The sequence below is a fragment of the Nicotiana tabacum genome, chromosome 23 (assembly GCF_000715075.1).
Source record: "Nicotiana tabacum cultivar K326 chromosome 23, ASM71507v2, whole genome shotgun sequence".
NCBI lineage: Eukaryota > Viridiplantae > Streptophyta > Magnoliopsida > Solanales > Solanaceae > Nicotiana > Nicotiana tabacum.
In genome coordinates this window covers 10,497,170-10,510,149 of record NC_134102.1, presented here as the reverse complement: position 1 = coordinate 10,510,149, position 12,980 = coordinate 10,497,170, and the positions used below count along the sequence as shown (strand labels likewise).

At 37.2% G+C, this 12,980-nt stretch overlaps 1 protein-coding gene, 1 non-coding gene and 1 pseudogene across 2 annotated transcripts; 1 reads left to right on the top strand and 2 right to left on the bottom strand.

Moving 5' to 3' along the window:
• Positions 1–4,337: 4,337 nt before the first annotated feature.
• Positions 4,338–6,651, top strand: LOC107766061 (cytochrome P450 71AU50-like; annotated as a pseudogene).
• A 1,331-nt stretch (positions 6,652–7,982) lies between these two features.
• Positions 7,983–8,056, bottom strand: TRNAI-UAU (transfer RNA isoleucine (anticodon UAU)). The gene has a single exon. It is a non-coding gene; the product is annotated as a tRNA-Ile (tRNA).
• A 311-nt stretch (positions 8,057–8,367) lies between these two features.
• LOC107766062 (subtilisin-like protease SBT1.3) lies at positions 8,368–11,754 on the bottom strand. The gene is made up of 2 exons (XM_016584771.2): positions 9,625–11,754; positions 8,368–9,350 (listed from the first exon to the last, which is right to left on the bottom strand). The coding sequence occupies exons 1-2, from the start codon at positions 11,141–11,143 to the stop codon at positions 8,575–8,577; spliced, it is 2,295 nt and encodes a 764-aa protein (XP_016440257.1). The 5' UTR covers positions 11,144–11,754; the 3' UTR covers positions 8,368–8,574.
• Positions 11,755–12,980: the final 1,226 nt, after the last annotated feature.

Sequence of the window (12,980 nt, the reverse complement as noted above, 5' to 3'; positions counted from 1 at the left end):
CTTTGCCCTAAGAGAAGTTTTAGGGAGTTCCTCTCCTCAGTAACCCGCTGAAGGTCGACCTCGTATCGACGCATCTCATTTTGGGACCGAGAACTTGCTTCTCGATGAACTGCCGCTGCCTGCAAAGAAACAAGAAACGAAGTTAGAAACGAAAAGTAAACATGAAGGTAGTACCAACAAAATAATTTTAAGGCTTACCTGATTCAAAGCCTGCCGCACCCCATGAAAAAGATCTGATTCATCACTAGTATCGACAACGTCCTCAATACCAGTAAATAGGTCACGAAAAAGATCCTATACATTATAAGGCCTGGCTAGATCGAGGGCCCCCAAAGCTTAGGCTTCCCGAAGCACCCATGCGGAAAAAACGGGAAAGGTGGGCGAGTCTTCGATTGCTGCTGCCCCAAATGAATCACTTGGAGCATTCTTTTCAGTTCGAAGGGATTCAAGAGGGGCCCCTTCAGACATATCCCCCATCTGTTGGCTCTGATGGGATGCGTCTTCGATCTCCGACAACTCAGGGACTCCTCCCGGATCTTTCTCCGGTATACCCTCAGCTCGAGGCGGAACCTCGTGAAGCATCATCGATCCAGCCGCCGATGGGGCATCGATTGTTCTCTTCGCTCGGGCTACCAGCGCGGACCCATCATTTTCTTCATCTTCTTCCCTTAGACGCAGAACAAATTCTACGGTCAAAGGAATGGCATTCTTGTTCGGCTTACGAGCCGTCCTCTTCTTCGATTTTGGATCTTCGGGAACGGAGGCTCTTTTCCTTTTATTTTCCTTCACCGGCTTTGGGACAGAGGCCAAAGTTTCTTCCTCGATGGACAAGGGCCTCAAAACCATATCTTTGCCCAAACCTGCATATGGAAAATTTTATTAAAATATTTGGGAGGCATCTCATACGAATTATCAAAGAGTACGAGAAAGGGGATTACCTTGATTATTGGAATCCCACCGACCCTTTGACATATCACGCCATAAGCGCTTGGCGTATGTGGAGGTCGAAACAAGAGCTCGTACCCAATTCTTGAGATCGGGAACTGCTCCGGGGATCCAAGGAATCGCTGCATCACAAAAAGAAGAGTATCGATGAGAAAAGAAATGAAAGAGCAAAATAGAAGGAAGTAACAGCAAGATCACACTTACGTTTCATATTCCACTCCTCGGGAAATGGCATCTTTTCGGTCGGAATCAGGTCTGAAGTCCTCACTCGAATGAAACTACCTATCCAGCCCCGATCTCTGTCCTCGTCAATGCTTGAGAACATGGCCTTGGTAGCCCGATGCTGAAGTTTTATTAACCCTCCTCGAAAAAGTCGAGGACAGTACAATCGAATAAGATGGTTGAGGGTGAACAACATCCCCTCGATTTTGTTCACAAAGTATCAGATCAAAATAACGATCCGCCAAAAAGAAGGATGGACCCGGCCTAGGGTTATTTGGTATTGACGACAAAAATCAATAATAATGGAATCAAGGGGACCTAACGTGAAAGGATAAGTATACACATTCAAAAACCCTTTCACGTAAGTGGTGATATCTTCGTCAGAAGTAGGAATTATAATTTCTTTTTTATCCCAATTGCAATCTTTCTTTAACTATTTGAGGTGCTTCTCGGTTATCTAACACATGTACCTCAATACTGGCTCACATCGGCCAGGGACCGATGAGCCTTTATCGACCTTAAAATCAGAAGTAAGAACACACGCCCAGGGAACGCACTCCTCAGGCCGTGGTTCTGCCAGTGTCTCTTCGGCGGCACACTGTGAAGATGAAGCCTTCTCTTTCTGAGGAATGGTTTGTGACATTTTCGCCATTTTCGAATTCAAAGGTGATGAGTAGAAGAAAGTGACAAAGATTTGGTAAAATTGAAGGGGGCCTTTTTGCAAAGAGAAATCACAGGTTTGCGAGTAAGCCAGAGAATACAAAAAGGGACTTGCGAAATTTGGAAGATTGAAGAGGTAAAAGTAGTAAATGATAAAAGAAAGGGTTATTTATATGTTTAAGCAATGGCGATTCAGTATCAGCGGTGGCCGACCACCGTCTGACATGCATTAAATGCCTTGAAAGACTAAATCGACGGGAGAGATATCACGTGCGTCATGATCGAGCCCGATGAAGACGTCAGCTTATAATCCGATCGAGCCGTTGAAAAATCATATCGTTTTTCACCATATTTTTTCTGAGAAACGAGAGGACTATTTGTATACGGTCGAAATAGATTTCGGCTTTCGTACGTCTGATCGAGTTCGAAAGATAATCGATCGAAGTGAGACCTCGAGATGGGTTCCGAAGATGGTACAAACAAGCTTCGAATCCGTGGGGCTGATCAATGTCGAGTTCGATATCATTGTCAAGCTCGGATCCAAATTGAACTATGATGCAAAGTAAAGCTATCAAGCTTATGATCTAGAGACCGACCAACATTTACCCCGAATCAATTCGAGAGCTCGAATCAGAATCGAGCTCGAACCAAGATCGAGAGCTCGAGTCAGAATCAAGTTCAACCCAAGATCGAGAGCTTGAGTCAAGATCGAGCTCACAGACAAAAGCCGTTGCAATCCCACTAGAGAGAATCTTGGCAGAAATGATAGAAAAACTGATTTATCATGGGTCTCCCACTGAGTAATTTTTAATTATGTTTAAAGTAAGAACCCTCTACTATAAAGGGCATGGTTATCATTTCTGTAAAGTCAAGTTTTCGGGCTTACATTATAATAAAAACACTATATCCTCTCATAGTAAAGAGTCGTTCTTTCAGGCTTTTTAAATTGATTCCACTTGTTGAGTCCTAAGATTCATCTTTACAGCCTTATCTATTTTGCATTCTTTCCAATCCATATTTCTATTTCTATTTATCCTTACAATTTGTATTAAGTTGTGCCACATATCCTTAGAATTGCGTACAAATTTAACTCCATCCGTTTTTCGGCTAAACACATGATATGGTGTCAAATAGACGTATTGGACTGAATTTGGGTGGATAATGGTCTGAACTCTGAAGCGAGAAGCTATATTTTTTATTTTCACTTTTATTTTAGTAATAATAATATGGGTTGAGCTTAAAGAATGAGATAAGAATTTATATTGGCCACTTTAATTTATTTGAGAGTGTATAATTATTTTTATTATTTGAAGATGAAAATGAGGGTAATTGGGGGGGGGGGGGCACTATTTCATTTTTCTTTGTCAAATCTTTTTCCGTTCTTTCCCTTTCACCATTCATTCTTTTTTATATTCTTCTCTCACATTTCATTTTTTTTTTCTTTTTGTCTTTTTCTCATTGGGACAAATGAAGATGGACCCCAAAAATTAAGGTTGATATTTAAACAAAAGCCCATTAAATTCATTTTTCCCCACCACCATTGTTAGCTTCATTTTTGTCTCTGAAACAAAATTTTAACTTCGTTATATTATTTGTAAGTTAGGGACATTAATTCCATCCATGGATTCAATATAATCTGGCAAATTCTTGCAATATTTGCGGTGCTACCTTCCCAACGGGGCAGAGGTAGAAGTCGAAGTATGAGTTTAGTAACTTTAGTTTAAACTCTGTATTTGTATTAATAAATTCACTAACATATACACAAAATTAAATTCAGAATTCAGTTGCTAACAACTTATATCATTATCCTAGAATTTAGAACCTATAAAATTCAAATCCTGTCTCCGACTATGCTTTCTATTATAATTTGATATGGTTATTATAAAAAGAATTATAGGTGAATAACCGTAACAGCATAAACACTTCATTTATATCACAAATCTCCACATTAATTACATGGAAATAGTAGAAAGAATACGTTGAAAATTAAATGACATATTCGATTGTGATTAACCACATGCAAATCACATTTGATAAAACCAGATTTCCATGGTTCAATAATATTGTATAGCTTCACCACAACGATGCAAATGAGGATTCTCTCTCTCTCTCTCTCTCTCTCTCTCTATATATATATATATATATATATATATATATATATATATATATATATATATATATATATATATATATATTATTTATACTCGATATACATTTACTCGTACATCGTTAATAAATTAAAATGGGAATACATATGATTCTGCATCCATTCATTTGAGTCTTTATCGATCTTTATAAGCAAATGGGGAGAAAACTCCTTTTCTTTTCTTTCTGTTTCTCTCTTTTTTCCTTTCTTTCTCTTTCGCCATTAATTTCTTCCTTTCCTCTTCTCTCATTTCTTTTTGTACGTATTTTCTTTTATACTTTCCTGATTTGGTCAGATGAAGGGGGATCCCAAAAATATGGTTGATTGACATTATGACACGGGACCCAATAATTCATTTCTTTCGCCACCTTTCTTTACTTCATTTGTCTGCTTCGGAAACCAAACTTCAACTTAGTTCTATATATTATTTGCAACTTAGGAAGCAAAAACACATTAATTTCCAAACATGGCCTCAATCTGGCAAGTTCTTGTACTAGTTGTAATAGTCCTATACATTTTTCAAGAATTACACAACAAATTCATGAAAAAGAAAAAGAAACTTCCTCCAGGTCCAAAAGGGTTTCCAATTATTGGAAATCTATTTATGATTGGCAAAAATCTACATCAAGATCTTTATCAAATAGCCAAAAAACATGGTCCTATAATGAGTATGAGATTTGGTCTAGTTCCTGTTATTGTTGCTTCATCTCCTCATGCTGCTGAACTATTCTTGAAAAAACATGATCTTGTTTTTGCTAGTAGACCATATAATACAGCTGCTCAATATATTGGATATAATCAAAGAAATCTTACTTTTGGTAAATATGGTCCTTATTGGCGAAATATGCGAAAATTGTGCACGTTAGAATTGCTTAGTACTCTCAAGATCAATTCATTTCAATCAATGAGAAAACAAGAGATTGGAAATTTTGTGACTTTTCTCAATCGGGCAGCTTCTAATGGTATTGAGGTTGATATTAGTGCTAAACTTGCTTCACTAAGTGCAAACATGGCTTGTTTAATGGTATTTGGGAAGAAATATATGGATGAAGAATTTGATGAAAGGGGTTTTAAAGATGTAATTCAAGAGACTTTAGTTATAACAGCAACACCAAATATTGGTGAGTTTTTTCCTTTTCTTGATAGGTTTGATTTGCAGGGATTTGTTCCATGTATGAAAAAATTGGCAAAGATTTTTGATGATTTTTTGGAGAAAATTATTGATGAACATGTTCAAGATTCCAAGAGGGAAAATAAGCAAGCTAAGGATATTGTTGATACTATGATGTCTATTATGCAATCTGGAGAAGCTGAATTCGAGTTCGATCGTCGCCATGTCAAGGCTATTATGCTGGTAATGTAAATGGAACATTCATTTCATTTGTTCATTTAGTTTTAGTCATTTTGTTCTTCGTGAAATTAAAGGCAGGGAAGAATTCAAAATTTAAATTTGATAGGTTCAAACTTTAGTTTCAAATCATTAAATTCATTACACTTTTGACGGGAGCCTTGGCGTAACTGGTAAAGTTGCTGCCATGTGACCAAGAGGTTACGGGTTCGAGCCGTAGAAACAACCTCTTACAGAAATACAAGGTAATGCTGCGTACGATAGACGCCTGTGGTCCGACCCTTCTCCGGACCCCGCGCATAGCGGGAGCTTAGTTCACCGAAATGCCCTTTTACACTTTTGAAATATGGGTTCAAAATTTACAGCGTTTCAATTTTAGTGACACACATATATATATACACACACTTAGTTTTTCAATAAATACTTACTTCACATCCTGCCACCACCCCGAAGAAGCTTTTTTGACTTTTTGGACTTTCGGCCAGTCTTATAGTCGCAGTCTTTTGGCTTATGTAGTCGTCGGACTTCCTACACGAATGTATCCGCCGGAATGCTATCTTGGGAGTGGTTCGGCCTTATATGTATATCGGAAGTGAAAGTTATTATGTAAAGATGTAATACTATGACTTTAGCAACTGAAAAAGAACTCTCTATGCAGGATTTGTTAATAGCTTCAATGGACACTGCATCAACAGCAATTGACTGGACTTTCACTGAACTTCTAAGGCATCCTAAAGTAATGAAGAAATTACAAAATGAATTGGAACAAGTTGTTGGCACAAATAGAATGGTGGAAGAGACAGATTTGGAAAAATTAGAGTACTTAGACATGGTTATAAAAGAAGGTTTTAGGCTTCACCCGTTGCACCACTATTAATTCCACATGAATCCATTGAAGATTGTATTGTTGATGGTTTTGATATACCTAAAGGTTCAAGAATTTTGGTAAATACTTGGGCAATTGGAAGAGATCCAGAAGCTTGGCCTGAACCCGAGAAGTTCAGACCAGAAAGGTTTGTTGGTAGCAACATCGATCTTAGGGGACGTGACTTTCAACTTTTACCATTTGGCTCTGGGAGAAGAAGTTGCCGCGGATTACAACTAGGGCTCACCATTGTTCTCCTGGTGTTAGCGCAATTGGTTCATTGCTTTGATTGGGAGCTACCAAATGGTATGATGCCAGAAGATTTAGATATGACTGAGAAATTTGGTTTAGTAACAGCTAGAGCTCAACATTTAGTTGCTATTCCTACTTATCGATTGCATGTGTAGTTGATGTGAATTTTTTTTAGAAGCTTAATTAAGTGAAAATAAGGATCTTTGTCCTCTATATTTTTCATTGTACGGCAAAATATGTAACATTTACTGCATATTTTTCGATAATAATACTGTGTAATATAGGACCAATATTACTTTTGTTACATACTATAATAGATCTTGAACAGCGCAAGCGATTTTTTTGACTTCGCTATTGGCGTAGGAACGCAACTAGAGTAGAGGCGGCGCATTGCGAGTTTGACTGATTTCAATCAATATATTCGGAAACGAAACTAAGTTTGTTTTCTTTAGTTAAGTAATCAAAGTAGGCATACGTTCCACTAACTCTATTCAAATTTCAAAACAAAGTCATTTTCGAACAAATAAGATAAGAATACAAAGCTATATATGGAGCCTAAAAATAGAAAAAGGAATGAACTCTCTTCACAATTTTTTGTCTTTTTCTACATAATAACAAATATATATTATATTAAGCCTCACTTCGTCATAGATATGGAGTATCTCTTCCAAACCACAGGAGCTGGATTCTGGGGATTTGAAGGTATCTCTTATCACTTATGTAGCTATCAGTTTTGACAAAGTTCAAATATAAGAAGTTATGGTCCCTTTTTGACTATACTAATTATTTTAAACATTTTCTTTCTTTACTAGAAGACATCTTTAAAAGGCAATAAACTTAATTGTCAGCTAGTTATGGTCCCACTTACAAAGTTAGGCAATATTAGTTCGGTCAGAGAATGTTTAATTTATGGCTATACTTACAATATTTACGTTGTTAGTTGTAATTCTTTTCTTAATATTTTCAGTTAAGGAAATGGTTTTATTACATTTTCTGAAAATGTAATCTACTTTCTCTGAGTAGAAAATCTCTTGATACGGATGTCATGTCTTTTTTAAACAAGACTTACTGGTTCAGTTAGACGTGTGTGTATATATATAGAGAACATATGTATAAATAGTTCAAATTAAAAGTAATGTATTTAGTTAAATCAGCAGAAGCCGCTTTTGATCTATGTTTACTTGAGGCTAATGGTGTTATGTAATTAATCAGAAAATTTGTGGTGACTTACCTCCTCTCAAACTAGCATAGTATTGACTTACCATGTCTAATTTCTTCGTCATTAGCTAAAGGATATCAAAGGTGGTTTCTTTTATATATAAAAATAAAGAGTTCAAACTATATTTAAAGGTGTTTTGTTTTGGACTAATCCACTTTCGTCCCGAGAAGTATAGAGTAGTACTTAATGCTTCACTACAACATTTTGGGGTAAAAAATGATTTCTTTTGGGTGTAAATAAACCATTTAAATATATACTTCTGAGAAGTTAACATATTGGAAAGCAGAATATTCTGCAAAAAAATAAACTATATATGAGTAGAAATTGGTCCCGGCGGGGCTCGAACCCGCGACCTTCGGCTCATAAGACCAACGCTCTAACCAACTGAGCTACGGGACCTTATGGTGTGCGTATTATACTTTCCTTATATATTGGTCAGAATCCATAAACAGACTTGGTTGAGTCCTTTGTACTTTCTTGTACTCATTTTAAAAATTGGATTGCTCCTGATATGCAAGGCTGAACAGCTCTGTAAATAACCCTTTCTTATAAGCAAAACCTGTGTAAATTACAGTCGGATTTAGTTCCATTATCTTTATTTAGCCAAAATAGCCCCCTCGTTTTTTCGTGGATTTGCATTTGGACATACTTTAGTAGACATAAAGATATCGTCTTTGTAACAACTACCAAATCACAAGGGAGGCTAGATGTAACATAATACAACATAGTATATACTCGGAAGCTAGAGGTACGATGATACAGCATAGTACATACTCAGAGGCTAGAGGTACGATAATACAACACATACAACATAGTACATACTCGGAGGCTAGAGGTACAATGATTCTACATAGTACATACTCGGATGCTAGAGGTACGATGATACAATACATACAACAATGTACATACACATCAAGTTATTTGTATAATCTACTGTTATTGAAATTTTGCTGAACCCACATAACAACAAAGGGGCTCCTAACATTGTGCTTATCACTCTCCCACGATATCGAACCAAATGCCATTTGCTCAACTATTTTCCTGCTGCTGTTGAATGCATAATGGCTCTCAAATTTGACCATATAGCTTTGTTTCTTTGAAGATTCATTGAACATCAGCTTCCTTGGCTCTATACTTAAACTCACCTTTTCTGAATTTAGATTCACTATCTTTACTTTGTACACCTCGGGCTTAGATACCGCAACATGTGTTAGTGTCCTCTTAACAAAATGAACAGAGGAATCAGGCCTGAACATAACAGAAAGTGATGGATAGTTAAGATCAAGTGGAGATCCAGTGAAACCCGAGCAAGGATTTGACTCGTTCGTGAAAAGTTTCATTTGTTTCTCTGTATAGTTCAAGCTGCATAGTAAGTTGATGTAGTCTGATGTATCAGTGTCGTATATTAGGCCCGGATCAATAGCCGATTCAGGGTTAACATGACCGGAACCAATGCTGACCGGGGTTGCTAGCTCCATGTCTTCGTGTTTTATGATAGGAAGTTTTGCATTGTCGAATGCTGTGGATGTTGTCATCAGTGCGGATTTTATAGCAGCCGGGGACCAATCTGGATGAACAGCGCGGACTAGTGCAGCTACTCCGGCTACGTGAGGGCACGCCATTGATGTTCCCGAGTTTATGTTGAACTTTACTCTCCTTGGATCCATCTTGAGACGTGTCGGGGAAATGTCACCTGCATGGACAGACGCAATGCGATAAAATCACTTAAAAAAAGGGGCAGACTGGTGCACAAAGTATTCAGCGCTCGCGCAGGGTCCACGGGAGGGTTACACCCCAAGGGGTGTTATGCAGATAGCCTCCCCTGACACAAACATTAGTGACTGTTTCCACAATGTGAAAATCTACTAAAATTTCAAAAAATATTATATTCTGAACCCGTTGAGTTCAATAGTAAAAAATAAAGATTGAATTCATAAAGCTTAAATCCTAAATCCGACTATGGTCACCTGGCCATGCTGCAAGAATGTTCAAACCCGGAGCAATGAGGTCAGGTTTGAGGACTTCAGGAACAACAACATTAGGCCCTCTTGAAGAAAAGCTAGCAACAATTGGAGCTCTAACTTTTTTCCCAATTACTGTACCCTTTCGACGTACGAATCTTGCTGTTGGATTAGCATTCGATTTGATATAAGAAAGAAGTTCTATTCCTTCTTTATAACTCAATGTTGCAGAAGACAATGTGTAAGCCATTGCTCTGAGCCCTTCTCCTTCAGTCGCAAGATTCAATTGAATCAATCCAACACCACCTGTTTTCTGAATTAAAATCCCATTTCTTAGAGCTTCGATTTTACTGGTGTTGCAAACTACAATCTTTCGTTCAACTTTAGAACAATCGATTGTCATTCTAGAGCAATTCTCAATATAAACAAGAGGGTAACTTTTACCACTGATTCTCCCTGGATAAAGAGAAGAACCAACAAAAGTCTTGTTATTTGATAAGTTGATTTCAATGGGAAAATCGCGATCAAGTGATCCAGCTCCAACTGTTGTCACCCAAGGTGCTGTATTGTGAACTGAAAATGGATAAGGTCCAAGATTTCCAGCTGAGGAGACAACAAATATGTTCCTTTTAACAGCAGCAAATGTTGCAATTGCCACTGGATTTTCATAAAACGGATCATCATCGTATCCTAAGGAGAGGGAAAGTATATCTACACCATCTTTTATAGCACTTTCAATAGCTGCTAAAATATCAGACTCTGCACAAGAACTACTCCCACAAGCTTTGTACATTGCAATCCTAGCTTTACTCGCGATCCCTCGTGCTTTCCCTTTAGCAAAACCAAATACATTGGCACCATATACCTCTGCACCTGCTGCAGTTGAAGCAGTATGTGTTCCATGTCCATTTTGATCTCGTGGCGATTGATGATGATAGTCATTCTCAACCCCCTTAACGAAATTCCTAGCACCAATAAGTTTTCTGTTACAGTTTCTTGTTGCGTTGAACGCGATTCCATCAACACATTTGCCTTTCCACCTTGTTGGAATAGGACCAATACCATTGTCTTTGAAACTCTCACTTTCAGGCCAAATTCCTGTATCAACAAGGCCAACTATAACATCATCTCCAAAGTTAGACTTTGGCCACAGACCATAACCTGTGTTTAGGCCAAGAAAATTCGGCGAACGTGTAGTGTCAAGCTTGATTCTAAACTGATCTTTGAAAATGTGAGTGACTTCTGGATATTTATTTAGTTTTTCAGATTCTTGATCAGTCAATCTTGCTGCAAAACCTTGTAACACTACATCATATGAGTAGAACAATCTTGGAGAAGTAGAATCTGAGTCCATTTTGTTTTCAAGAACTGATTCAACCATTGAATTATACCATTCATCTTGAGTTAAGTAATGAGATGGCCTGGTTTTGGTATCAACATGGACAACATAAGTTGACAACAGAAGCTCAGATGCAATTGGTAAGACTAGTGATGTGAAGATTATGAAGAAATTGAGTGCAGCCATTGTAAGTCAAGTTGTGAACTTTACTAGCTAACTCATTTTTAAAGAAAAGAAAGTGCTAAAATTAGGGAAAGACTAGTAGTCCTCATCCTATTTTTAAAGAAAAACTCTTTTCATCACAGAGCCAAGACTTTCTATTTAGGGGCATTTACATTTCCAAATTCCAAAAATTACTAAAAGAGGGGCAGCCCCAATGTACTAAGCTCCCGTGCAGGGTCCAGAAAAAGGCCGGACCACATTGAGTCTTATCTACGCAGTCTTACCTTTTATTTCCGCAAGAGGTTGTTTTCGCGGTGCGGCTTGAATACATGGTTACACAGTAGTAACTTTTACCGTTGGCATTGTATATCACTTTTCATCATGTGCATAGTTTAATTGCAGCTTTTTTTCTTCTTCTTAAAGATACAGATGAAGCACTGGTTCATACATCCCATGATTTCCTTTTTCTGATATATTGCAGCTTAAAGTCTGTAATTTTGCTACCTTCTGATTCCAAAAAGCTTCAAACACTCCAAATAACACTCTTGTCCACATTCATCATTGCAAAAGGCCAACTTTTTGCTATGTAAGTTGTAACTTATCCAACTTTCCTTTGTTCTTTTTATCATACACTTCCAAGAGATTCTTCATTTTCTCTCCGTTTTTGGTGCGTCAGTTTCAGCAGCTGTTCGTCCAAAAAAGAGAAACAGCCAAAACACTGTTCTTGTAATAGATATCTTTAAGTGGCCTTACTTTGACATGATATCTTTAGCCTTTACTCCTTCCTTTTTAGCTAATGTCTTTTTCCTTTGCATGATATTCTTTTTTATGACGGTGGCGTCTAATTATTTTACTAGTTCCTGGTATTCTGCAAAATAATTCTGCACACCAAGAATTAGACCAATATATATATATATATCCCCTAACTGCTATTTCCCCATTTCAATTTGTCTGTCCTAATTTAACTTGACACAAAGTTTAATAAAATTTTTTTTTTTTAAAACTTGTGATCTTATATATGTTATACCATTTGTGTGGCTATAAAGTTTTTAAAACGCGTGGTTTTAAATAAGTCATAACATCTGTGTGGCTATTAATACGTCCCTTTAAGGAAATATAAGAATGTGTCAATCTTCTCGAAACTGACTAATAAGAAAATAATGCCAATTTTTTTGAAACTAAGGGAGTATAACAATGAGTACCCATTTGGTCAAGGCCTTGTCCCGTGTCACACAAAAGTATGGGTGCTTATCTGGCGGATCGGGCGGTTATTTTCGCTTAACGGTTCGGCTTATCGGTTGTCGGTTTATAAATATAGTTATCCGCTAGCCATTCAATAAGATATCAAGCGAATTGGTATCAGATGAATGATTATCGAGCGGTTTATCGACTAAATCAAATAGACAATAAAAAAGAAGTAGAGAACGAAAGAATTTGTCATTATGTCTCACTTCAGACTTCAAATGAAGCTGGTTCTGTCTAGATTAGCAAATATGTATGAAGAATTTTTTTTGAAGCTTACATGTTCTATGCCTTGGCTACCTTATCGGTTATATGAATATAAAAGATCACGGAAACCTAAGAAATAAGACTACCAACTGCTTCCTCTTATCAAGCATGGATATTATGACAAAGAATATGAGCAGAACAAGTAGAAAAAAATGACCAACTGAATATTTGATGCAGAAGACAATGGCAGCGAATCTATGATAAACCATGCAGAAGACCATACAGGTAAAAGTATAAACATAAAAGTTCATAACGGGTTAACGGTTTATTCGATAAAGAAATTGAGTAATCCGTCCCAAACCATTAAGCCGTTAATTATAAAATTTCAATCTGTTCACCAACCATTACCTCG